Raw genomic sequence first — 27,578 nt, 5'->3', positions numbered from 1 at the left:
TAGGACTGCGAACACGCAAGTCAGCCCTTCTCGCACGCTATCCCCAATGGCTCTTGAGCAAATGCTGGGTGTGCAATAGCCTGTGGCTTTCTAGACCCTCGCCTGCCCTCCTTCAGCCCGGAGCTCCATGGAGTCAGCCACAGGTCCCACCTTCTTCTTAAGTTTACGCCCAATGTGCCTGGGTCTTCCTCGCCTAGTACCTCTAACCTCTAACCTCCAACCTCCAACCTCTAGCCTGCAGGAGGAACATCACTGCTGTCTGTTGTATTTGCTGGCTGTCCCAGCATCACAAGAGTGTATCTGCCCCAGAAAAGACTTTTTTAATGTGTTGAATGGAAGAATGCCTCAATTCCTAGACTCACTCTTTCTATCCTCCTTAAAGGGAAGGAAAGCAAGCTTCCTACTTTATAAAACAAAGCTGAAGGGGCTCTGGAGACCTCAGAGCTCCTTTCTAATGCAGATTAGAAGCCCAGGGTTTGGGGTTCTCAAGCAGAGGCTTCCCCTGGGCACACTAATGCTGTGATCCTGCAGAAAGGCATCTGTTAGGACTCATTAATTCTTAGTACTCCTTTCCTAGGATCCCTGGAGCTTCCAGAACTCTGGAGGCCCTAGGCTGAAAATGGGAGGCTTCACAGCCAACTCTGCCAACAGGCCCAGCCTTGCAGAGAACAGATGCCCACCTTCCCCAGACCACAGACTCCACACAGCAAAAGCACCTACAAAACAAACCATCACACAGACTGCGGTGCCCCGGAGTGTCCACACCCACCCCATTCCAGACTGGGCTGGGGGGCGAGGGGGGGGTTTGCTCTGCTGTCACCAGAGGTGAGGAGCATGCTCAAGCTCACGGTGCAACCTCAGGCCTGCTGCCCTGGGTTCAGGGCATCTGTGCGTGATCTTTTCGCTTTTGTTTTCCTTAGGTGATTTCTTTGAGAACAGGCTTCAGAGGGCTATGTGTTCTGTGCCCTGGACCCAGTGCAGTGCCTAACTTGGCCCTGATTGCCCACCAATGGGCAGCCAGGTCCCCAATTATAGCCTCTTCAGCCTCTGCCCACTGGCGGGCAGTTGGACCCAGGCCTGCAGCTTCCTGGCGTGGCCCCAGACCTGCTTCCAACTCTCAACCCAACCAGATCAACCAAAGACAGTCACATAGGCCCCTCAAAATGAACAACCGTGTAGCATGCCCTTTTGGGGAGCCCCCGCCCAGGTTCCCTATGCTGCTAACCGCTACCAGAAGCCCCTGTTTCCTGCTGCCTACCTCCCCTGCCTGTCTTCTGCACTCACCAAGCCCCCTGATCTCATCTGGCTGTGTGTGAGTCACAATCCCTTGCAGCCAGAGACCCAGGCTACAGTGACCAGAGCCCAGGCTCTCCGCATGCCCACAACTCCCAACCCCAGGTAAGCCTCCCCATATCCCAGAGCCTTCACTGCCAGTCTGCCAGCCCGTTGGCAGGACACATGGATAGACACTGCATTCTCCCCCCACCCCCATCATCTACCACAGCAATTTGTTCCCCACCTGTGGTACCCTCTGTGTGGAAAATGGCTCAGCCCTGCCCAGCCCACTTGCCTCTTCCACAGGGGTCCCTGGACAGAGACAGGGCTTTAGCCAACTGGCATTGTTTTGGACATCTATACTAGTAGGAATCGTGGCTTTCCTCAGCCACTCTGATACTGCCTTGCCTCTGCTCATCTGTGTTTGTGCCCAAGGCTGTGGGTTAAGTACAAGACAAGGGGCACAGACCTTATGAGTCAGTACACCAGTTCTGACTTTCCAACACAGATTGCCACTTGCTTTTAGCCTCTCCTCCGGGCAGCCCAGGTCTGGAATGGGAGGAGAAGGAACTGCTGGGCTGACCTCGAGCATCCTTCCTCCCGGACACACTCTGGCCCTCCTCTCTTCTCACCCTCACGGCCATTCACTGTGATTCCACCGCGTTCCCACACCCTCTGCCTGCGTCCATAACCCATCAACTTGCTAGTTCAAAGCCGCCTTAAACCCCCAAGTTCTAGAATAGTATAAAGGCTCAATATTTTAACTACATAGACCAAATTTTAAGGAATTAGTAACCAGAAAAGGACCTGAAATTCTAACGGAAACTCCTGGATCTATCTTCAGCCAAAATGACACTGACAGCTATGAGGGCAACAACAGCCACCATAACTTGGGGACTGGTCATTTCTCTGCGTTCTGCACACTGTATCTTAGGAGGGGCTGGGGAAGAGCAATAAGAAGAAAGCCTCACTCAACCAGACTCGTATAACATTGATTCCAAAACCAGGTAAGAGAATCTGCAAGGTTTAGGAAAACCATGGGCCTACTATCTTATAAACGTTAGTGTAAAAACCATAAACCACCTGCTGCGGTTTGGTGGAGGCTTGCACAGTGAGGGTCCATGTGTGGGAAACCAGTCTCGGCGAGATGCAGTGAGAGGAGGGAAGCCAGGTCTTGCTGAGGTGACGTGGAAGGAGATAGGTGGTGGAGCTTAGAGGTCAGAGGGCACTCACCATGGAAGACAGCCTTTGGGGACCCTTGGTTAATTCTTGTGAGCGGGTTATGATGCAAGCCTGCATCTGACACTGGCATTACGCTCTGGCCTGCTGTCTGATGGAGCACCTGCCATTGTTATCCATGAGGTGAAGCCATCTACGGTGTCCTCATCAGAGCTTGCTACCCTTGTGCTCTGTGTGGGGTGCAGAGTTGCTACCTGTGTAGGACTTTCAATCTCCCCTCAAACCTTTTCTCTATAAAGTAGTCTGTCTTGGACCTGAAGTAGCTGAGAGTAACAGGGAAATTTCTTTTAGATTGCCAATGAATTAAAGAAGCTATAAGGGAAATGATAAAACACTTTGGATGCAGGAAGATGAACTCAACATACCAGAACTATGGGGTGCAGCAAAAGCAGTGCTAAGAGGACACTTTTTAGCTGCAAGTGTATCAGTCAAGAATCAAACACCTGCCGCAGACAAGGAGATTCTCTGTGCTTTCCTTTGGGAACCAATAGTTTAAAATACCACAGTCTGTAGCATGTTCGGCACAATCACCCTAACCCCAAGTCCATGAATGAATGAAAAGACGTGCTGGCTATAAAGAGGCAGTGAGCCTCCTGTGCCATCGCCCTCGCAGGGGCCACCTTCAGAGAACTCTTGGGATAAGTACCCAAGCAGGGAATAGTGCCCAACTCCAAACAGTTCTGGAAAAGGGAAGTTGGAAAGACTCACAAATGCAACAAGTTGCCTGGAAGGACTCACATACGACAGGGTGGCTTGAAGGACTCACACCATGCAGCGGGGCGACATCATGCAGAGGGTAGCTAGAAGGAGTTACACACGCAGCGGGGCGGCTGGAAGGACTCACCCCGTGCAGCAGGGGCCTTCGGGCCTTACCGAGCTATCTTGTCACTACAGGACATGGTGAGCAGCCTTTCACCCTGCAGCACCCCATCCCAGGTCTGGATGCTGGCGTTGGAGCGCACAGGGATTGTCCCCTCTCCAGACTCAATTTTGGTCCGTAGTTGTCCCCTTGCTTTACGATTTGGATGTCTGTCTGCTGGCTCTAAGAGAAATAAAAGGTTCAGACCCACAGGGAGTAAGCTATCAACTTACTGTGCAGCAGATCTAACGATGCCCTATGAACTTAAAACAGCTTATACACACGCTTGTGTCATGTACAATACACATACAATATAATTTATAAATTATAAAACTGATTTAAAAGGATGTGATACAAGCCAAATTTACAAAAGTGGTCTCCGTGGGGTTTAGGAGAAGGCAGTTAGCATTTTGACTGAAATAGTTTTTTCTGTCATCAATGATGAGTGGAAGCAAACAGGACAAAATGCTAACATCTACTAATTCTGAGTGACAGATAGTTGGTGTTCGTTGTACTTGAACCCTCATGTAGACATATGCAGGAATAAATCTATGGGAAGTATGGTCATTCTGGGGTCATATAAACATGGGTGATTTTTATTTCCCTTTTCATATTTTGAAAATATTTAGCAAGTGTCCACAGTAAGTCTACTGCCTTTATCATCAAGGGAAACAATGGGATCAAATGTCCTACACAGAATACATAATGATGCTCAGGCATGGGAGCAGATGGCTGTGAACGCTGTGACGCCAAGGCTGGCCTGGCCTTCGGGGTGAAGCCTGTGCGGCCAGCAGTGTCTCATGGCACCAGCCTCCACTGGCTTCTGGGAGAGCAGCCTCCCACTTCCATAGCTCACCAGAAAAATGAAGGACCATAGTCGTCTGACCCAGAGGTGGGTTAAGTAGGGTTCTCGTTTTGATCTCTTATCTCCCCTCCATTCTAATTACTGGGCTAATCAGAAATTAGCCAAATCAGAATTAAAATCTGCATTTTAATTTACAATTTACTAATTAAACTTCATAGAGAAGAAATAATCCATGCTCCCCAGACCCCACATTGCACCCACACCCACAGTATGTGGCATCTGTCTACATGTGATAGATCTTCCTGAGGCCTATGGACTGCTGGAGGCTGCCCTCATACCCTCTAGCACTGGCTCGTGGGGAGAGAAGATTCTGGCGTCCCCGCAGGGCGACGTGCTGATGTACAGATGGAACTGCACGGTGTCCTTCAGGCGGAATCCACCTCGCTCCGACTTCTGAAAGATGGACCTTTTCTGATCATCCTTGCTACTGCATGAGAAAAGGTACAAAAGAGATGTTGAAAGCTGTATCATTAGCATTTGGCGTCTGAGCTTGATCTAGAATCTCTGCTAGACATGTCTATGGGCGTCAATAGCTCAGGTCCATTCCCTACCAGACGTGTCACTAACTGTAGGCCACCACTCCTCAGTCATGATTTCACAGCAGAAAGACAACAGGGAGGAAATGGTCTTACTAAGAAAAGCAGTCAGGTCCATGATTTGTTCTGACCAGATTAGAATGAGAACCACCATTATGGGGTATTTAGGAAATCTTGTTTTTATCCATACTGAAAAAAAAAATCACAGGGTCTCAAACATGGACTATGTTCCATATGAATGCCTACCTCAGGCATACATGTGCATGTATTTTTAAGTTTAGTCCACTCTATTTCATGATGGAGTATCATGGAAGAATGAGATTCAGTCAGCAGCACAGGAGAGCAGGGTCTAATGCACGTCATAGGAGAACAGGACTCAGCCTCAGTATTACTAATACAGCTAGCATTTTGAGAACTTCTCAGGGTATACAGGAACAAAAAACTCTGTATTGTTTTCTGATAGAAGATACTAAAAACAGGTTCCTTCTCAGGTGCCAGTAGCTCACGCCTGTAATCCTTGCTACTTGGGAGGATAAGGGGTCCGAGGACTGCAGTTTGAAACCATCCCAGGCAGGAAAGTCTGTGAGACTTATCTCCAATTAACCAGAAGTGGAAGTGGAATGTGGCTAAAGTGGTAGAGCACTAGCCTTGAGCAAAAAAGCTCAGGGACAGTGACCAGACCCTGAGTTCAAGCCCCAGGACCAGCACATACACACAAAATAGCTTCCTTTTTGTTTGCTGCTGAACTTACTTTAAGTAAAGGTCAAGTTGTGCATAGAGGAATCTGAGCAGGGACCGCCGGGAGATTATCTCTGCATGGCAGTCATTCAGCGCGAGGCCACGGTCACTCATGTATTCACCGTTGATACACTTTGTCCCTGTTGAAACACTTATCACTTTGGCGTCTTTGACGTCTGTGCCTGAAAGACAGGAGAGCAGCTGGTGTCGCACAGAGACGTGGGCTGTGAGACCATTCAGACCCCTCCCTGAGTTCCCATTCTTAATACAGCCTTTTCCCTGGAGCACACACCCCTGGCATCTAGGCAGGGAGCACTATGCAAAGGTACTAACTGTCCTGAAAGGAACCTCCCAAATGAAGATTCAAAGCAATACAGAGAGGTCAGGTGGTCCATTTCTGTAATCCCAGCTGCTTGTGTAAAGTGAAATTAGGATTGTGGTTTGAAACTAGCACAGGCAACAAATTAGCAAGACCCTATTTTGCTAATAAGCCACAGATGATGGTGTGCTCCTGATGTCCCAGCTCTGGGGAGAGCACAGGCAGCAGGAGGATCACAGTCCTAGGCCAGCCCTGGGCAAGAATGCAAGGCCTTACCTGAAAAATAACTAAGGCAAAGAGGACTGAGGGCGTGGCTCGGGACCAGCTCAGTAAGGACAAAGTTATGAGTTCAAACACCTGTTATTCAAAACAAAAATACTCCCCTCTTCCCCCCTTGCCGAAAACAAAAACCCTGTAAAAGTTGGGAAGAATGGCTTGAAGGCAGCTAAGGGGGAGTGACCTCCGGAGAGGGCTTGCTCGGGTACCAGCCTTGCGAGGTCACTGACCCAGACAGGACACATGGACGTAAGTGAAGGCTGGGTGTGACTCACGGCAGAGGCTGGCTGGCGGGAGGCCTGGGTTCCATCCCTGGCCTTGCAAAAGAACCCTGCGTGTGGCCTCCCAGCAGGCTCACACTCCCGGCACAGAGCCGGCAGAGCCACTGCACGGGAGATGACAAGGTTACTAGCATGGAGAATGGGGGAGGGGGTCTCCCTGGCTGGTGCGCCTTCTTCCTCCAGCTCCACCTCTCTGCTCTGCGGCCTACATTCCTATCCAGGCTAGGCCAAGACCGTCCCACGCTGCCCCCCCACCCCCGGGAGCCAGGCACTGGTCAAGCGTGCGGCTCTTCATCCTTGGCCTTAGCAACCACGGAGATGATGCTGTACCCACTCCGTGGGTATAAAGGAGGAGGGCAGCAGTTCCTTCACTGCTGGAAACTTCTAAATAATCTAATGGGGAGACTACTATCCTGAAATGTGTTTTCCCCCACAGACTTTGTGGTCTATCTAGATGTCCTGTTGGAGCCACACAGATCTGGCAGAAATAACACTTAACTGAGAATGCAGACGATTTCCAGCTGAAACGCAAGCAAGTCAGTAGTGTGCTGTTCCCTGAGCAAATTGAGGCCAATCACATAATTGAAGACAACACAGTATGCTTTCTCCAAAGGCAAGACTCAGGTCAAAAAGCTGAGTATTTAGTCAGGTGGCAGTGTCTCAAGTTTGTAATCTTGTAGCTAATTGGGAGACTAAGAACTGAAGGATTGTGGGTTAAAGCCAGGCCAGACAGAGAAGTTCAAGAGACCCATAGTGAGCACGGTGGCATGCGCCTGTCAGACAGCTGCACGAGAGGCTGGGTCTGGAAGGTCCATGGCTCTAGGTCAGCTCAGGTAGGAAAGTCTGCAAGATTCCCTCTCAACCGAGGGAAGCTGTCATGTGCCGTCATCCAGCAACTGCAGGAAGCATGAATCAGTAGACTGCAGGCTAGGTATGTGCCTAGACAGGAAGTGAGACCTCATCTTAAAAATAACCTGGGCAAACAGGACTACAGGTGTGGCTCAGTAGTGGGATGCCTGCCCTAGAAGAGGCTCTGAGCTCTAACCCCAGTTTAACAAAGAAGGTTTTATTACTTTGTTGGTGCTGGGGAATGAAGTCTGGCTTTCTGTCTGCAAAGCAAGTGAGCTCCCACTGAGCTACGCCTCAGCCCCGACAGGGAAAAGGCGCATTCCTATGCCTGTGTTCAGCAGCTGCTGCCCCTCTACCTGCACACGGAGATGCTGTCCCTACACAGGCACAGGCATAGAAAGTAATTCCCGGTGGTGTCACAGGGCCTCTCCAGACTGACAGCATCTCACAATTGTCAAACATGGGAGCGGGCATGCAGATAGAGCATAACACACTTACCTGTTGTCATGACCACTCCAGCAAGCACTTTCCTGCGTGCGTGAGGCGAGGAGAAGTTTTCCGTCAGGTCACCAAACTTACCCAGAACCAGGCGTGAGACAGCATCTGCCAACACCTGGTGAGGCACAGAGAGCAAGGTTAGAGTCAGTGTGTTCCCGGGCTGCGTCCAGCCCTCCCTCCCACCTCCCACCAACACGCACTGTGAGTTACACAGGGATGCACACCGCTTCTCCTCCAGAAAACCATTAAGGGTAAAGCCAACAAGCAAGTGTGCACGTGTGTGGGCATGTGTATGTGTGCACATGGGTGTGCATGCATGTGTATGTGTACATACATGATATGTATCAGTATGCACACATGCACACATTGCTCTCAAAACATTCTTTGGAAACAGATGCCTCAGGCTCTTTCAAGGCTCTGGCTGGGAGTCCTACCCCCCCAATCCTCACACACACAGAGCCCGATCTCACATGGGGAAACTGAGGCACAGAGAGGCCTGCACTCCGCTTCCCACCCCACGCTGCTCTGCCGCACGCAGAGGCTGGACTCCCCTGGTTGCATTTTTAGAGACAGCAGAGAGGCTCCTCTCCTGGCCCCCTCAAGGGTCTGAGGCCAGCAGTGGGCAGCAGTGTGGCCAAGGGCAGCCTGGAAGTGCAACTGAAAAAAGATGTTTGCACAGAACCTTGCCCTCAAAGGCACACCGGCCGCTGCTGGGTGTCCCTGTGTCCCCGCACCCACAAAGGCTGGCCGGGCTCACTCACACGCGTGAGCTCCGGGCACGTCCTGGAGCCCGAGAAGGGCTCTCCCTGGGATGAATGACACGACGGCACACACACCGGTGCTCAGGAGGGAGGGTCTGGACACAGTGCTGGAAATGCCTGTCTAAAGGTGGGGGGCGTCACAGAGGAAACACATTTCTCAGATTTTGCAGTCTTTCTTTTTTTGTTTTTGGCCAGTCTTGGGGCTTAACTCAGGGCCGACTATACCACTTCAGCCACGGCACCACTTCTGACTTTTTTGAGTAGTTTATTGGAGATAAGAGTCTCACGGGGACTTTTCTGCCCAGCCTGGCTTCAAATTGCAATCCTCAGATCTCAGCTTCTTGAGCAGCTAGAGTTACGGATGTGAGCTACAGGCGCCTGGCTTTTGTAGTCTTTCTCTGGTGGTTTAGGTCTTGGAAATGATGAGTCTCCAGTGCTTGGGACAATGGCTGTTGGGTCGAGGTTTGATGAGCCAAATGAGACCAACATACTACTAACCTTACACACACGTCCAGACAATCGCACTGCCACTGGCAAACCTAATGTTGCCCTTAACAAAAGACTTCCAGAATAACCAGGAAAGTCACGCTCGTTCTAGCGGACAGCCTATTTGCAATAATGCTGTTGGCAGGATGTTCTCCACCTGTCTCCGCACCAGAAGTCACCAGTGAGCCTCAAAGGGTGGCTGCACAGGTTCAGAGTGACAAGAGCCTGTGGCCAGGTTCTCGTGACCTCAAAGGAACAGTAGCAACACACACATGACACGGGTGAGGAGAAGGATTGGACAGAAGTGGGCTGCAAGAGCCGTCCAGAGTCAGGATGCCAGACACAGGACAATGCCTTCGAATTTACTCAGTGGGAAAATGACAGTAGACATGCCGGACACACCTGGGAAATGCCAGCTCCCGCTCTGCAGAAGGCCAAGCCTCTCTGCAAGCACTCAGCGGGTCTCCTGCAGAGGACAGGAGCTGGTGGCCTTCGCCGGAACCCAGAGCCTGTGTAGCCATGAGACACCCGGGCAGCTCATACCCCCTGTGGTTCATGAAGTGACTGCCCTCTAAACTGGAGGGGTGAGTGGAATGACAAAGCAGCGTGCTCCTAAAAGCCAAGCCACACATCCCAGCAGCACTGCTCAGCCTCAGGCACACACAGGGCTCCAGGACAAGACTCAACAGTGCCATGTGGGCAGGGTGCACTACAGCAGGGCACCAGTTATCACGCAGCCACTGCTGTCTGATTTTAGAACCCTCCCCCCACGCCCTGAAGCCCAGGAAGGCAGAACGGTAGAAGACCAGGAACACCTGTCCTGAATCCTTCCAGGCTCACACCAGGAAAAAGCTAAGCTTGCTTCCACTCTTGAATGTGCATTTGAAACTTGTAGTGAAAAGGCATTGAACCCCAGCATGACCCTCCCAGGACTGGTCCTGGAAGACCACCCCCAGGTACTCTGAAGAAAGAGTCGCGCTGCCAGGGCGCTCCGGAAGGCACAGAGGTGGCAGGACCACTGAGCAGCGGCAGGAGACCCAGCTCACCGCCCCCACGCGGGTGGCTCTGGACTGGAGTCCAGGCTCTGGTGCTCAGTAGCCTCAGAAGGTGCAGAGGGGCCCTGCCATCCAGGTCCCTCCCAGGACCCCTGCCTTTTAGGCCAGAGATTTAGTCCTTCCACCAGAAGCCCTACAACGGGCAGCCATACTAGGAAGCTGGCTAAGGCCTTCTCCCTTAGGGGCTCCCGGTAACACTGCAAAGCCTCTGGTACGTGGGCTCCAGAGTAGCTGAAGTGGCTTCAGTGGTCTGACCCCACTCCATGAACATTAAGAGGGGACAAGTCACTTCAGTTGGTCTGACAAACTCAGGCTGAATATTTTACCCACTAATAAGCCTAAAAATAAAAAAATCACCGGGGACCTAGAGCCTGGTTTGTAAAGTTACGCAGGCCCTGGCAATTCTTGGAGGAATGACCAAAAGGAGTTAATAGAGTAGGAAATACTTAGATCCTAAAACAAACAAACAAACGAACAGTAAAATACTTCTGTGTTCCTTTCAGCTCGTGTTGTATCTGGTAGTTTCCTTCTTTTAAAACTGAGAGCTATGGTCAGCTCAGACCCAGCTGCATGAGACACCTCTAGCTGCGTCACAGGCAGGAGAGAGGTGGCCTCACACACCTGGACGCAGAAAAAGGCAAGCTGTCCATGGAGTGCTTGATTCACTCTGGCCAAATGTAGTGTGTGTTACCTGCACATTAAAGATCTGGAGGAAAGCAGTGGAGGACCCTGCCATCCATGCCCCTCCCCGTGGCTAGATTCCACTAGACAGCTTTTTAGGTAAAAAGGAAGCCACACAGAAGAAAGTCAAAAGCATAAATTTTTTTTTTTTTTTTTTTGGTCGGTCGTGGGGCTTGAACTCTGGGCCTGGGTGCTGTCCCTCAGCTCTTCAGCTCAAGACGAGCGCTCTACCACTTGAGCTACAGCGCCACTTCCGGTTTTCTGGTGGTTTATTGGAGATAGGAGTCTCACGGTCTCTCCTGCCCGGGCTGGCTTTGAACCTCGATCCTCAGATCTCAGCCTCCTGAGTAGCTAGGATTACAGGCGTGAGCCACCAGCGCCCGGCTAAGCATAAATTTTTTTAAAACAACAGACCAGCAGAGTTTTGGGTTTCCAAGAAGAGAAGCAAGACCTAGTGAACATGGTGGGGCCCACAGACCTGAGCCCCAGAGAACCCCTATCTTCTGATGCCACTGGGTGGGAGACAAACGTCAGCATAGCTGCTCACAGCCAGCTGGAGTAGAGAAGCCCCATGGGTGCCTGGTGGGACATGGGCGCACAGAGACGCCCGGAAGCCAGCAGATTCAAGACCACCGCTCCCCACCACCACAGCTGCTTCTCCAAGCCCAGCTCCTGGCCTTAGAAATGCAGCCTGTGACTTGGGAGCACACAGCAGCGACCCCACGTGGGTTTCCACTGGTGAGCTGGCCAGCAGCTCTTAGTTTATACAGAAGACTGCCCCCTGCAATGACCATTCAAAGATAAAACTACCTACTGGAGACAAAGGTCCAGTGTTTGGGGCTCGCCTGCCCTTCTCTTGACAAACACTTGGTGTGGGGTAATGGCCTGCTTCAGTAGCATGCTACCACGTCCAGCTGAGCGGGGAGGGCGGTGTGGATCTCAAGTGGACTGTGCCTACACCAGTACAACCCCACCTCGCAGCAGGAGGCCACCATGCTTCTCAGGGACCATCTGACCATGGTCAGCGAGGAGAGTCCCTGGCTGGACTCCCTGGTGACAGTCCTATTTCTGCTGAGGACGCGGGGTCCCAGGCAACACCGGAAGCCCAAGGTAGCAGCATCAAAGTGTCACCAAGGGCAATGCCACTGGCTTTACAGCACATACCCTTCCTTACCTGCGGCAAGTGCAACTGGAGCCCTTCGCTGGGGACAGGCTGGCGAGACGGTGTTTGGTCCAAGTGCATATTGAAGATAGTGGCCAGGGCAGACTGGGCAGCCCGGGCCTTGGCGAGCTTCTTGTTTCTCCCAGAGCCTTCGAAGAACTGACCGTCCACGACCACGGACATGACGAAGCTCTTGGCGTGGCTCTCCCCGCTCTCGGAGAGGAAGTCGTATTTGAGCCCTGGGCGCAGCTCATTCAAGATCATCACGGGGTTCTTCCCACTCGGGGGTGGGAACGGAGGGGGGATGGGCAGGGGGGGCTGGGCGAGGCTGGCAGGCACTGGGGACGCCGACAGGCTGAGGTCCCCGCTGGAGCTGAAAGAGTCGTCTCCGTTGGAACCCACATAGAAGGGCGGCTCTGACTTGTCCGGCGTCTCAAAGCCATTGAAGAGCGTGTCGGGGAAGTCGGCCTGGTCAGACGTGAAGTCGGCGTTCACAGTCAGGGTTCTGCCCATGGCCAGGTGGGCCTCGGAGGCATTGGGAAACTGAACAAAAGACCTCAAGGCCTTCTCGGCAGCGTGGAGTTTTGCCTTCTTCTTTGTGGGGCCAGACCCCTCAAACACCTGGCCATTCACCTCCACAGACATGACAAACAGCGGGGCGTGCACAGGCCCCGTCTGAGACAGCAGCATGTACTGTAAGCCAGGCTTGATCTCATTCAGCTGCATCAAGGCGTTCTTGGGCAGCACAGGCCCAGGAGTTTTCCTCCGCTTCTTCAGGCGGTACTTGGAGTGGCCATTACTGCCCTCCTCCAGGGACCGCTTCCGGCTGGTGCTGCCGCCGCCCCCGTTGGAGAGCTGTGTGCCCTCGCCAGGACCGGGTGCACTGCTGTCCCTGGGGGGCACGTTGTCCCGATTGCGGTTTTCCTTAACATCAGTGCTGCTGGAACCTGCGGTGCCCAGAAAGAGTAACTTACAACGCCTTCGTTGCAGGATCTTGTAAATGCAAAATTTATAGATTCCTTTATTTCTTTGTAACTGGGTAAGTGATGTGTGCGTATGCATTGCCTTGCTCATGCAAACACGAGGAACTATGTCTCAGCTCAAAGAACTCTCGGCCTCAGCTGAAATGAGTGATTTGAGGTTCGCTGCCTAGGAGCTACTCCCTCTGCTAGTTAGTACACAAACAGCTTCTGCGTGGAATACAGCCGTGTGCAGACACATACATTTTCTCTCAGCCTTCCCTGTCAAGGCCAAGTGTTCCCACACTGACCGCAGCATCTCTCAAAAGAGGAAGCACAATTTAAAACACACATTCCCAAGTTTGTGTCTAAGGTTTAAAGTATCAAATCAACACACGTGATTATTTGATTTATGAATTGGTCATAGAAACTGTCATTATGTAGAGTATTATGACTTAAAATTTTTTTAAGAATATGGCTTTAGGGGCTGGGAAGGTGGCTCAGTGGTAGAGCGCTTGCCTTGCATGCCTGAAGCCCTGGGTTCGATTCCTCAGCACCACATAAGCAAAAAGAAAAAAGCCGGAAGTGGCGCTGTGGCTCAAGTGGTAGAGCGCTAGCCTTGAGCTGAAGAGCTGAGGGACAGCGCCCAGGCCCAGAGTTCAGGCCCCACGACCGGACCAAAAAAAAAAAAATTAAAAAAAAAAAAAAAAAAGAATATGGCTTTACTTTTTAGTATTGATTTGATTTTTCATCGTATTTGGGAATATTTATGATAAAAATATATATAAGAGAAAAATACAGAATTGTAGGCTACAATTTCTTAACTTCATAAATGCATCTAAGTTTTTTGGCAGTAGGTGTTCTACTGCTGGTCTTTGCCTCCAGGGTCTGCCATGAATTGGTGACTTTGAAGTAATTCTTGGTTTTGGTGGTAGTAGGGTTTGAACTCAAGCCATATGCCTGGGTAGCAGCATGGCAGGCCAAGGCTACGTCCACAGTCTTTCACTTATTTCTTTAGTTATTTTTCAGATAGGCTGTCCTGTTGGTACTCAGGGCCAGCTTCAGTAGCATGCTACCGCATCCCGCTTATTAACTGAGAAAAGGTCTTACTAACTTTCGCCCAGATGGCTGTGAACCTCAATCCTCCCTAGCTGGGATTACAGGTTTGGGCTACCCTACCAAGCTTAAAATGATTTTTTTATCTTCCCTTTTAAAGATATTTCATGTTTAAAATTAATAAAGATAATTGGTAAAATAGACATCATTTTGATTTTTAAAAGGGGAAGTGAGGATGGGGGACAGAATCTATACCAGTCCCAGTTCCTGAGAGGCTCAGGCAGGAGGCTCAAGGGCTCCAAGCCAGCGTGAGCTTTGGGAGACTCTATCATCTCAAAAACAAAAAACAAACAAACAAAAACTATTTTATAAAAAGGAAGATATGAAAGCATTTACTCCTTCCTTTAGGTTGATTGAACAGTCTGAAAAAAAAAATTCCTTTTTCATCCGTTAGGCTTACAAGCCCTTCACATAAGGCTTAGGGTATCACAATGTTGTAAATGACTTACCAGTTGCTTCCAAATATTCACAGAAATATTAAGCAAAATATTCTGTAAAATTGTGAACATGTGGTCTGATATGGTGGCTTTCGGGTCTATTTCTAGTGTGGGATGTACAAGCAGTTCTACTTATGCTAAATACACTGAAAACTCTGGAAGTGTTGTTTGTCAGTACAACCTACGAGAAAGGTCAATGTGGCTAAGACCCTGGGTCTTTGGTGTCTATCCGTGGGGTGAAGGATTGCGAATGTCCAAGGCCATGGCCATCCAGAGACAGCAATGATCACACTGGATGGACAAAGCCCATGGGAAACTTCTCCCTAACACACACACCACTTCTCCCAGCTGACAAAGTAGATGGAATGGACCCTAAATTTCCATTTATAACATCCTCCAGCAAAAGGCCGGTAGGTTACTCCTTTCGGTACTCCGGGAACAAAAGGTTAAAAAGAGCAGAGATGGAATGGAAAGATTAGTAAACGGACTGAGAACATTACATACTAGATATTGTTTACAGAATTACCAGCATAAAAAAATCACATTGTTATAAACATATTCCGGCATGCATTTAACCAAACATTTATGACTTCCAAATGCTTTCCTTTCAAACATAATAACCATCAGGACTGAATTGACAAATAGTTTTGAGAGTAGAAGAAAAACATGCTTCCTATAACATTTCACACTAATTCTCAGTTATTATTCATTTCAGAAGTACCATGTTACTGTTCATATTCTGTTTATTCAAAATGCTGCTAAGAAAAAGAAAATACTAAAACAAGGAACAGAGAGCCCTCTCACAGCTCTTTGGAGATATGTTTTCTCTCTGCACATCAGAAATGTGAAGTGAATCATAAAACTTTTTGCTGATTTCAAAATGATCAAAAGTGCAGGGCTGACAGATCCAGCAGCCAGTCCTTCTGTGACAATTGTTCTGGCAGTTTACCTTCCTAATGGCTGAGCTGCCAGGGGCTCGGAGAAGATGGCTGCAGCTGCAGGTGACAGACCTAGCCTGGGCAGGTGGCCTTGGGGACACCTGCAGCACCCTCAGGGGGGTCACTGGGCTGGCATACTGCAGTGTGTGACCGAGCCCACCCCCAGACCTCCTCGGCACCACAGCACCCCCTCCTCCCCCTCAGGCCTCTCAGGGTGCCACTGGCCTCTGGGTATCGATCAGATAAAGCAGGGCCAGCTGTGTGTGAAGTCATGGGTTCCAGTGGGACACAGGTGGGCATGTTCTTCCTGAGACACACGCCTATGTTAGCTAGAAAAGCGGAGTCTTCTGTGCCACTTCCCTGGCATGCGTGCTGCTGTCTGGGGTACTTGTGACCTGACTTATACACGTGCTCCCCGGACTGATGGTTAGCAGATGAGAAGTTAGCTCAGTGGGCTCCTCACAGTATCAAGGGAGAACGTCCATTCTCAAGGCCCTCCATCCCGGCAGCCCCAGGGAGGGGGTGTGTAGGAGGGGAGAGGGCCCAGAGTGCATGTTGGCCCACACTAGCCCGCAGTGTCATTCCAGGTTTTTAAGCTGAAGACCCTGTGCGCACCCTTCCCTCCAAATGCAGGAATCGCCACTGTCTTTGCAGGGTGCCTTGTATGTACCATCGTCCCAAACTGTACGTCCGCTGGGTCAGTCTCCAAGGCTTTCTTCATTTTGCATGACACGTTCAGAGTGTCACTCTAGCACCACGCTGTGACAGGGCTTCACATGCAGCTCTGTGAGGCACCTAGAGGTGTATTTCTGGAATAAAAATGGTGGCCCCATGACGATAACGAGGAATGAAAAATCTAGACAGGTGGCTGTAGGGAAAACGTCCACAGTAAATAGTCATGCCTACTAGAAAACACACATGCCACTGCCAACAGCCCATATCTCAGGAAATACCAAATTGGTCTCATTAGTCAAACTTACAAAACACTAAGAATTTAATGGGAAATTAGCTACATGATGCTACGTGATAGGCCTAGATCTTACTCATGTTCTCTTCATCGTCTATGTCCATGGCAAAGTACTTCTGAGGACTTGACTGGCGGAGGCTGCTTCTGTCTGAAAGACAGCAAGAGGACACTTACTGTGACTACCATGAGGGCATCTACTCTGTGGAACAATCTCAAAAGCACTGCAAATTAAAGGCAAAGATCATAAAACAGGAACATCAGTCTGCCAATGGGATGGGACCCTCTCTTCCCAGCAAGGACTCTTGCCTCAACTCTTGCATAGAGGATGGTGGTTGATTTGCAAAGAGTCACAACAAAGGAGGACGAAGGCCAATGCCAAGGACCCCACTCAACTCCAGGGAGCGGAAGGGCCTCAGAGGGTCTGAGCCAGGGATAGGGTGGCAATCCTCCCCTGCAAGGTGGCCCAAAGCTCACCAACCAGCCCAACAGCCCACCAGAGAACACAACAGTATTCAAACCTGTATGCCATCTGGTCTTAGTCCTGAGTACTCACAAGAAGAACAAGCCTCCTCAGTATCTCACCTGACACCATGCCGCCTGAAAGGATCATACAGGTAAGGCTGCGTGGACACGTGTAGTTGTCAAAACCTAACACAGTGTCTGAGACAGGCACAACTTACCTTCTGCTTGGCTAGAGAAAATCCAGGAAATAGCCAAAGAATGACTATCTAATTATTAATAAATTCAAGAGTTTCCTCTTCCTGAATATCCCTCTTCATAAATACTTCTCTTCCTAAATACTTTATAATACTGTACTAACAGAGTCTATAATGACAGTAGAAGAAAAAGAAGATTTTAAAGCCAATATTGCTTTGTGAACAAAATATTGTATTGTAAATTAAAAAAAGGTAATTTCATGGCTTCTAGGAAATGGTTACTAAATGTAAGTCTCATACATATTTCATCTGGCAGAATATCCATAGTTTTCACAACAGTCATTTGGATAGCCTATCTGTCTGTTAATGTAACCTCAGTATATGTCTGTCAAATGTATTAGTAAAAGGTTAAAAGAGTTGGGCACTGGTGGCTTACCCCTGAAATCCTAGATACTCCTAGCTGAGAGCTGAGCATTGTGGTCTGAAGCCAGTCCGCATAGGAAAGTCCATGAGACTCTTATCTTCAATTAAACACCCAAAAAGCAGGGTGCGGGGGAAGGGGGGAAAGGAGGGGACGGGTGGCTCAAGTAGTAGAAAACTAGCCTTAAACAAATGAAACCCTCAGGGACAGCACCTAGGCCCTGAGTTCAAGCCCTAAAACCAGCAAAGAAAGAAAGGAAGAAAGAAAGGAAGAAAGGAAGAAAGAAAGAAAGAAAGAAAGAAAGAAAGGAAGGAAGGAAGGAAGGAAGGAAGGAAGGAAGGAAGGAAGAAAAAGAAAGAAAGAGAAAGAAAGGAAGAAAGAAAGAAAGAAAGAAAGAAAAAAAGAAAGAAAGAAAGAAAGAAAGAAAGAAAGAAAGAAAGAAAGAAAGAAAGAAAGAAAGAAAGAAAGGAAAGAAAGAAAGAAAGAAAAAGAAAGAAAGAAAGGAAAGAAAGAGAAAGAGGAAAGAGAAAGGAAGGAAGAAAGAAAGAAAGGAAAGAAAGAAAGAAAAAAAAAGAAAGAAAGAAAGGAAAGAAAGAGAAAGAGGAAAGAGAAAGGAAGGAAGGAAGGAAAGAAAGAAAGAAAGAAAGAAAGAAAGAAAGAAAGAAAGAAAGAAAGAAAGAAAGAAAGAAGATCTCAACCAGGGAAGAAAAGGGCCACAGAAGTGATGTAAATTCACTAACTAGAAGAGTGGACAGGAGGAAAGTCTAGTGGTCTCAACACTCCCAATCAGATACAGCCAGTAAGAGCACGTTTTGGCTAAGGACAGACAAGCACAACACGTGGAACAGAGTACAGCCCAGTACAGCACTACACCGACCTGCTTGGCAACTACTTTACGGAGTTTTGAGAACAACCAGAGACAGCACAGCCCTGCACAGAAGTGGAGATCAACCACAGACAGCACAGCCCTGCACAGAGGTGGAGATCAACCACAGACAGCACAGCACAGAGGTGGAGATCAACCACAGACAGCACAGCCCTGCACAGAGGTGGAGATCAACCACAGACAGCACAGCCCTGCACAGAGGTGGAGATCAACCACAGACAGCCCTGCACAGAGGTGGAGATCAACCACAGACAGCCCTGCACAGAGGTGGAGATCAACCACAGACAGCCCTGCACAGAGGTGGAGATCAACCACAGACAGCACAGCACAGAGGTGGAGATCAACCACAGACAGCACAGCCCTGCACAGAGGTGGAGATCAACCACAGACAGCCCTGCACAGAGGTGAAGAACAACCAGAGACAGCACAGCCCTGCACAGAGGTGGAGATCAACCACAGACAGCACAGCACAGAGGTGGAGATCAACCACAGACAGCCCTGCACAGAGGTGAAGAACAACCAGAGACAGCACAGCCCTGCACAGAGGTGGAGATCAACCACAGACAGCACAGCACAGAGGTGGAGATCAACCACAGACAGCACAGCCCTGCACAGAGGTGGAGATCAACCACAGACAGCCCTGCACAGAGGTGGAGATCAACCACAGACAGCACAGCCCTGCACAGAGGTGGAGATCAACCACAGACAGCACAGCCCTGCACAGAGGTGGAGATCAACCACAGACAGCCCTGCACAGAGGTGGAGATCAACCACAGACAGCCCTGCACAGAGGTGGAGATCAACCACAGACAGCCCTGCACAGAGGTGGAGATCAACCACAGACAGCACAGCACAGAGGTGGAGATCAACCACAGACAGCACAGCCCTGCACAGAGGTGGAGATCAACCACAGACAGCCCTGCACAGAGGTGAAGAACAACCAGAGACAGCACAGCCCTGCACAGAGGTGGAGATCAACCACAGACAGCACAGCACAGAGGTGGAGATCAACCACAGACAGCACAGCCCTGCACAGAGGTGGAGATCAACCACAGACAGCACAGCCCTGCACAGAGGTGGAGATCAACCACAGACAGCACAGCACAGAGGTGGAGATCAACCACAGACAGCACAGCACAGAGGTGGAGAACAACCAGAGACAGGACAGCTTTCAAGGGGTGCAAGAACTACTTGAGTCAGGACAGCCCTTAACAGATCACACAGGATTTGCGAGATCCAGGCCCAAAAGGGAACTTGACCTGGCCCTGCTCTACCCGAAGCCATCTTAAAATGGATCATGCAAAACACAGAGGTATGAATGTTGTAGAAAAATCTTGGGAGAAACCTTCAGGATCTAGTACTGTGTAAAGAGTTCTGCGACTTGGAACTTGTGCATGATGCAGGGAAGGGTAAGGCGGTAAACTGGACCTCTTCAAAAATAAACCCTTGCTCTGCAAAGACAGCCTGGGGGAAACTATGGATCCAGTACCACATACCCAACAACAATTGTAGTAAGATCAAAACAAGAGACAAGCAAAAGAGAAGAGACTGCACCACAACGGCCATGCCCATGGAACGAGCACAGCACAGACGCCCAACTCCTGCAAACCCAAGGAAGATGACATCAGATCCCCGGACACTCCTGCACACTGACGAGACTGGCTCAGGAAAGCCAGGGAGAAGCTAGGTGACCCCCCGGGGGGAGAGGCAGCTCCTGTGCCCTCTGCCCTCTGCTGGGGTGTGGAAGCACAGGATGAAAATGGGAAAGTCAAGTAGTGTGTTTAATTGTAGTTTTCTAAAACAAACCCAAGGCTACCAAGTGACCTCGTAGTTTTCACAGCGGGTTTTTATTCTGGGGAAGTAGAGAGAGCCAGGTCTACATCGCCATTATCGCTCACACTCCGGGACATCTACACTGTCTCAGAGGAGGCAGGGGCGCGCAGTGGGGTGAAGCTGAGTTTTCCACACATTTGCCCGCTGGCCCGCTGGGCTGGGAGGCGGCAGGGTCAAGGCTATGATGGAAGTCCAGTGGAAAATGCGGCGCTGCGTTTTAGGAATGCCAGCGGGAGCCACGAGCAGAGCGGGGCAGAGGCCAGCACGTGGCGTGTCTAAGGTCAACCCTGGTGGCAAAGCTCGCCACACAGAGCAGGCAGCCGCAGCACCTCACAGCCACGTCCACCCCGCGCAGGGATTTTCTCCAACTAAAGGAAAGCTTTGATAGCAATATTCAGGATAACTCCCTCAGTTTTCAAGATGCCTCCTTGGGCAGGAAGAGGTTAAGTGAAGACTGTGGCCCATGAGGGCACCAAGACCTCCAAGGAGCCAAGACCCATATTTAACGCATTTAACCAGCAGTGCTCAGCCACTCTTCTGACCTGCTTCATTATCAGGACTAGACGAGCTAATCCTAAGGTTAGACTTACAAAAGCCCGAACTGTAGGAGCAATTAGGTGGGGTGAGCACTCCAGGCTAGTCACAAGGCCAGGGCCTGCATGGCTGCCCAGCGGCCATCAGAGCAGAGCCCTCTCAGAAACAGCTTAGCACAGGTGGCGTGTTTAGTCGAGGACCTCTGAAAGTGCTCTTTATCGCACCCACCCTGGATCCTGAGTGACCCCACAGAAAAGCTGGCCGCGGCCAGCCCAGGTCCGCTTACCTGCATGGCTCTGCCCTCACGCCAAGTGTTCTATTTCGAACTCAAAGAGTATGATTATAACCTCAGTGCTTCAGTTTTTTAATTGCAGGGGGGAGGGAGAAAAGTTCTTATGATTTTGTATTTTTCTGATATTTCATGTTACAAAATAACTTATATAAGCGTAACATCTCTACCAACCTCCGATGTTCCTGCCTCGGCAGGACTCCCTTCTTCCCTCCCCCCCTTAACAAAGCAAACACAGATACTTCCTGGAAGATATCTCATACTTCACACCCCTGTCTATGCATATAAAAGCACAATTCATCATAGCCAAACTGTGGAGTCAGCCTGGGAGTCTGCCCACTGATGAAAGGATACAGGAAATGTGGTATATATAACAATGGATATTATTCAGCCATAGAGAAGAACGAACTTCTGTTGTTTACAGGAAAGTGGATGGAACGCAAAATCAGCACATGAAGTGAAATGGCCAGAGAACGACAATGTCAGATGCTCTCTCACATTTAGACCTAAAGAAGGAACGACAAAAGTGCAAAATGAAGTTTGATTTGGGTGTGGGAACCAGCAGGAAGGGGTAAAGGAGGGGTAAGTATGATGCAGGTACTTCAAGTGTGAAAACAGAGGGATGAAATGCATTAAAAACTTGTTTAAAGCGAGGGGGACTAAGACAACAATGAGTGAATTTGGCTTAAGTGCCTGATACTCATGTGTGGAAATGCCATAATAAAACCCATGTATACAATTAATGTACACAATAAAAAAAGAAAATCAGGATGCACTAGAACTTGAATATTCTCTATTATGCTGGTGAAAGGCTATCTTTGGCTCCACTAAATATTTATAGGTTCAGAATGTGAACACAAGCTAGGGGCCTGTCATCCTAGCACTCAGGAGGCTGAGGTCTGAGGATCGCGGTTCCAAGCCAGCCCAGGCAGGCAAGTCTATGAGATCCTTATCTCAAATTAACCACCAAAAAGCCAGAACTGAAGCTGTGGCAGAACATTAACTTTGAGCCCCAGGAATGATGCATATACACACAAGTCGTGAAGACAACGAATAAGCATGTTTAAACCATTAACAATAATTATTGAATTTAACCCTTTCACCAAGAAAGGATGATTTTTAGAGAAGTGTTATATGTTCTTTATGACTGTTAATGGTTTTATTTTAAATAGCTATTAAGCGACAGATTTGAAAACAGGAATAAACTGGCAGTGAGCTGAAGGAGAGATCATTTTGAAGCCAACGTTTTTTTTAAAAGACAAATTGGTTGCCTATTTATTTAAAACAGGACTGATGTCTACCATCCTCCAGGAGCCCCAACAGCGTGATGGAGCACATGAGGATGTGAACTCTGCTACACAAATAATCTCACTACGGGTTTCAAAAATACTCCTCTACAATGAGCCACTTCCTGATCCTGGGAGTCTGTGGCCAGCTGACCTTTGAGGATTTTACACACTGAGTGGTTGTGCAAGCACATTATGTGCAAAGCATCTCACAAACCTGGTGTCGCTAGTGAAATGCACTAGAGACTGCTGCTCAGCAGCCAGTACTGAAGTGAAGGGGCTAGGGAACGGGAGAGGAAAGGGCAGCCAGGCAACGGCCAGGGCACAGGCAGCAGCCACGTCGAGATGGCACAGGCCATTACAACACCTGGTAAGGACAAGATCGCAGAAATGTGGGAGGAATGAGCCCCATGAGTTCCCTTACCACAAGCAAAGTGTCCAGCAAAACCACACCCTGTGCGCCGGGCGTCGGTGGCTCACATCCTGCCATCCTAGCTACTCAGGAAGCTGAGATCTGAGGACCGTGGTCCAAAGCCAGCACAGGCAGAAAAATTTGTGAGACTCTTATCTCCAATTAACTACCAGAAAACCTGAAGTGGCGCTGTGGCCCAAGTGGCAGAGTGTGTGCCTTGAGCTGAATCGTTCAGGGACAGCACCCAAGCCCAGAGTTTAAGCTCCACAACCGACAAACAAAAAACAAAAAACAAAAACCACACATGTGGTTTTGGACCTGTAAGCTCTGTAAGTTCAAAAGCTTTAGTTACACTGGCTAGAAGAGGTGAGAGTATCTGCCTGTCACAGAAAGTGGGAAATGTTTTCTTTCCTCTGTTAAGGGACATGAGTGCCATGCGAGGGTCGCTGACCACTGGGCACTGTGGTCCGAGGGTTGGTGAGTGGGTGAGGGGCACAAAGGGAGAGCCCACACCGCACCTGGTCCAGCGAGGCCCTCAGCCTCCTTGCCCTGATGTGACCAGTGACAGCACACCTTCCCCTACACACCCCTGTGGCGTGCAGGCCGGCGAGCAGGCCTTCAGAATTTGGCAATGGGACATTGCCCACCCTCCTGATGCCGCTACCATGATCTGTCCAGCAAGAGGCCAGGCCAACACAAGCACTGGTCCCACTTCTTGATGTCCCTGTCTGGTGTTGCTTCTCGTGGCACATAAGGTCCCTAATCTCACCAGAAATGACCAATAGCCACTGCAACGGTGTTGACCACAGCCAGCAGATGCAGGCAAACCGTCCCTGCCACATACTTGGTCTTCAAGAGAATTAAAGTAATCTGAACAGAAACATATGCAAGTTGTACGTCATCCTGCTTTCTGTTACCCTCTGGTGCACATCTGCTGGGATCTTACACCTAATCGTAAAATTATCACCCAAGAGGGGCAATGTAGCAGAGTCCGATTTGCAGAAATTAACAAAGATGTAAAGACCAGAGTCAGCATGTTTTCTCAAGACAGAACATTTACCATAACCGGGTGATTAGCAGAAAATAAACCTCTATTTTTATGATTAAAAACCCCATAATGGTATAAATTAAAGACACATCCCAAGGATTTTTTTAATAAATGAGAATACTGGGCACATAAAATCCAGACTATTCTACTGAGGCTTAATTAACTCTCCTCCTCGCTGCAATGACTAAACAGAATGAAGCCTCTAGGACTATTCCTAACAACGCCATAGTTACCGCTAGCAGCACAGGGCAACTGCAGGAGGTGGACTGGAAGGAAACAGCCCTGAGTGCTACACGTCCGGATGGAGTCATGAGATGCAACGGCGACACTGAAGGCATCTTCAGGCCCTGCAGGGTCCGTGAGAAGAAGCCACCTGCACACTCCACACACCACTACAGCCAGTCCACCCACTGCTCCAGGCCTGCAGGGAGAGGTGACAGACGCTCCCATGCAGGAGCCCGGCTCAGCGGGTCCCAGCACCTCATCCCGGGGGCTCTGGATATGTGCCATGCCAGTGACTTCCGCGAGGGACTCTGGGTACCCCTGGGGTGCCAGGCAGCCCTTCCGGCTGAGCCCAGTGGGGAGGGCTCCCTGAAAGCAATGCCACTCTCCTTTGCTCAGCTTTCTAACAATGGCTGGAATCAAGCATACAGAGACGTACCCAGTTAAAAAGTGACAGATGAACATGAGCCAAATTCATAGAGGAAAAGATGCAAGTGGGCTTTAACAAGCTTACTTTTAGTTTTCTCTCATTCTCCAGGAAGCAAAGAACAATGCCAGTTTCCAAACTGTCAGCAAGGGTGGAAGGGAGGAAAGGAGGAAGGAGGGTAGGTAGAAGGGTGGCCGGCAGGGGAGAGAAAGAGAGACAGAGAGAAGAATGGAAGTCCTAAGCTGGCTGAGGTCCAGGGAGGCTTGCTGAGTGGTGAGCAGTTGCCTGCGTGTGTGCGTGTGCGTGTGCGTGTGCGTGTGTGTGTGTGTGTGTGTGTGTGTGTGTGTGTGTGTGTGTGTGTGTGTGTGTGTGTGTGTGTATGTGTGTGTGTGTGTGTATCATCCTCCAAGGCAGGAGCCAGCCTAAGTCACTTCTGGTCATCAATACATAAAATGCAAAGCCTAAAACAGTCACTCAACTTCCAATTCAAATCCAGTACTAGGGTTGGAAGGAAATTTCTGTCTTTGTTCATACTCAAAGATTCAGCTACAACCATTACGATCTTTGCTTTTTCATAGTTTATTTTGTGCCTGTATGTCCTAATTATTGCAAAGAAGAATCCACTCACCCATGCAGCCATCTTTCCTAGGCCTTCCTTCTACACACAGGTGGGTCTCAGAACTCCAGACACAATCTGCAGAGATCACAGAACAACTCAGCCTGCACAAGCTGCCTCTGCAGCTCATCCACCAGCCAGCGTAGCCTTGCATTTCAGCGTCCCAGAGAACCCCACACCCTGCACATCCAGCGGCTGGCCGCAGGCCTGGGCTGCACAGGGGACACCATGGAAGGTGCAATAGCTCAGGTTGCTTTGGGGACAAAGATGAAGGAGATGGCATCAGACCCCCTGCATGGGGACATCAGACACACAGAACGAGTCTGCGGGTGTACGTGGACGGAGGTTTCTATACTCTGATACAATTCAGCAAAATTGAGGCATTTATTGTATCATGTTATCACTATTTAAAGTTCTAAAAATGTCAACTTTATACCTAAGGTTAAATTACTTTCAGATGGCTCCTGCACTCCTATGTTCCATCTAGCCATGTTCCTCTGGAGGACTCTGGCAGCAATGAACTCTGAAGGATGAATGACAGCAATGGCAGGAGAGCACCCCCAAGGGAAGGGTCAGGGAGGAAGCCACTCCAGCCTGCCAGGGCTCTGTGCCCACAGTTGGTGTCTGGGTGATTTCACCTGCACTCTCCCGAATAGATGTTTCACTATGGTCACCGTGTGCTTGGGTGGGTCCTAGATTCCACACATGGAGAACACAGACAGACTGGTAGCTGCAATCAGGGTGGCCCAGGTCTGGACTCTGGGCTGATGTGTCAGGTGAGGACACAGGTTCATCACCCATGGGAAATGTCGCACTCTTCACGGCGTGCACCTCTGCTTCCAGGTTGGCTCATTAAACTTACCATGTGCTCCTCTGAATTCTCTGCCCTTTCTACTGCTGACAGAAAGAGAGGCAACTCCAGGTGAATCTAGAGCTTTTTATTAAGGAAAAGGGAGCTACAGAGCAAGGAAGCCGGGGCTCCTGGGCACCGTGAGGGTCAGCTGTCACGGAGCACTGGACTTGCCTCTCACATGGCTGCTGGCCACCTCGAGCCCCGCCCACTGAGTCCACACATGTGCACTGCGTTTCTAAACACAGGCCCACAGGGATCTACATCCCCTCCTCCCACTTCTCAGCATGGTAGAACCCGTGTGCCACACCAAGAAAGGTATGCACATCCTGAAGCATGAGAGAAAACACAAGATCCTCCCAAAGGAGGACAAGATTCCACAAGATAGCTTTTCTATAGTCGTCCTCTGCCCTGTAGGGTACTGGATACTGGGTAACCATACATATTCAAGACTGTCCATGCTCGCTCTAACTTAGCCTAATTAAACACCATTTACTTAAAACTTACACTTTATTTTCTAGAGTCAGGAAAAAAAACAACCATGTAAACCATATTTTCAGTATTAACCGATGAGTAGACTAAGAGCTGTAATTTATTCTGGATCTACTTTTCCATTTAAAGTTTCACAAATCATTTCTGCATGCTTGCTTTTGGATTTCAACTCCTGGCCTGAAATGCTCTGCCTGTCCCTGGACTGCACCCTCTGGCTGAGAGGAGTCTGGGTCCTGCAGCAGGGTCTTTGCTGGTGCTGAGACGCCCATGGACACCAATTCATAAGATGTACTATGTCTATCATAATAACTTCCAGGAAGTCTGAGCCCTCTGTCCACAACTGCTGCTGTTTACTGGGGGTCAGCAGCTCTCTATATTAGGGCTCCTCTCCTGGAAGGCATTCCAAAACTGTCTTCCACTCTAACTAGCGCCTGGGGAGTTCCACTTCTGCTCAAACATAAAACAACAATCACATAAATCCATTTTTCATTCTCCTGTTACCCAACAGGATTTCACATGACCCATTCCAAAGAAAACTTCAAGCCTGAAAGTTGGGAGTCATATCTCTGGTACTGACATCCCATTACTATACCTGTGCACTGGGTGCTTGAGTCACTGTTGCCAGCATGCAGAAGTTGGTTAGATGGATGGATGGATGGATGGATGGATGGATGGATGGATGGATGGATGGATGGATGGATAATGGATAAATGGATGGATAGATAGATATGTAATGGATGAATGGTGGGTGTATGGATGAGTGGATGATGAGTAGATGGGTGAAAGGCTGATGGATGGAGGGATAAATGGTGAATGGAGAAGTGAAATAGATGATGAATAGTACATGGAAAGATGGAAGGGCTAATGGAGTATAATGAATGGATGATGGCGATAAATGATCCATAGGTGTGAGGATGGACAGATGGATGGATAATGGATGAATAGGTGATTAGATGGATGGGTGGATGGACAATGGATAGAAGGATGAACAGATGATGGATCAACAAATGAATGGACGAATGGATGGACAGATGGACAGGTGAGTAGGTAAATGGTTGCTGGGTGGGTGAAAGGACTGACAGATGATAGATGAGTAGATGGAAGATGGACAGATACGTGGATGATGTATGGGCAGATGGATAATGTGTGAATGAGTGGCTATCTGATGTATAGAAAGGCAGATAGACAGAGGATACTGAATGAGGGCAGGTGGATAGGTGGATGGGTGGATGGACAGGTGGGTGTACAGACACATGTATACAGACACCTCTACCTCCAGGAGCCATGTGCTATGAATCTCACATGGGGG

At 49.4% G+C, this 27,578-nt stretch overlaps 2 protein-coding genes and 1 long non-coding RNA gene across 9 annotated transcripts in view; 2 read left to right on the top strand and 1 right to left on the bottom strand.

The window, feature by feature from the left end:
* The window catches only part of LOC138808565 (double-stranded RNA-specific editase 1), a 66,446-nt gene that overhangs the window by 17,279 nt on the left and 21,589 nt on the right, over positions 1-27,578 (bottom strand). For 3 of the 7 annotated variants that reach the window (XR_011366507.1, XM_069994820.1, XM_069994824.1), the window contains exons 2-7: positions 16,374-16,445; positions 11,893-16,198; positions 7,736-7,850; positions 5,526-5,694; positions 4,517-4,665; positions 3,388-3,556 (exon numbers count right to left, since the gene is read on the bottom strand). Coding sequence is in view for 6 of the 7 variants with exons in the window: in XM_069994820.1 (XP_069850921.1) it covers positions 3,388-3,556; positions 4,517-4,665; positions 5,526-5,694; positions 7,736-7,850; positions 11,893-12,954 (1,664 nt within the window). In the remaining variant the exon portion in view is untranslated. Of the gene's footprint in view, positions 1-3,387; positions 3,557-4,516; positions 4,666-5,525; positions 5,695-7,735; positions 7,851-11,892; positions 16,199-16,373; positions 16,446-24,939; positions 25,006-27,578 lie in introns of those variants that run through there. The other 4 variants (XM_069994822.1, XM_069994825.1, XM_069994823.1 and 1 more) reach the window with 3 other exon arrangements.
* LOC138808566 (uncharacterized) lies at positions 1,358-3,492 on the top strand. The gene is made up of 3 exons (XR_011366508.1): positions 1,358-1,398; positions 2,120-2,282; positions 2,806-3,492. It is a non-coding gene; the product is annotated as an uncharacterized lncRNA (long non-coding RNA).
* The window catches only part of LOC138808583 (uncharacterized), a 47,323-nt gene continuing 45,809 nt past the window's right edge, over positions 26,065-27,578 (top strand). The window contains exon 1 of the mRNA XM_069994877.1: positions 26,065-26,095. Coding sequence (XP_069850978.1) covers positions 26,065-26,095 — 31 coding nt within the window. The remainder of the gene's footprint in view (positions 26,096-27,578) is intronic.

This window comes from Dipodomys merriami, unplaced genomic scaffold (assembly GCF_024711535.1).
Source record: "Dipodomys merriami isolate MVZ:Mamm:240054 unplaced genomic scaffold, mDipMer1.0.p SCAF_456, whole genome shotgun sequence".
NCBI classification, from domain to species: domain Eukaryota; kingdom Metazoa; phylum Chordata; class Mammalia; order Rodentia; family Heteromyidae; genus Dipodomys; species Dipodomys merriami.
The sequence above is the reverse complement of the archived record's forward strand: the minus strand, read 5'-3'. Positions and strand labels throughout refer to the sequence as shown.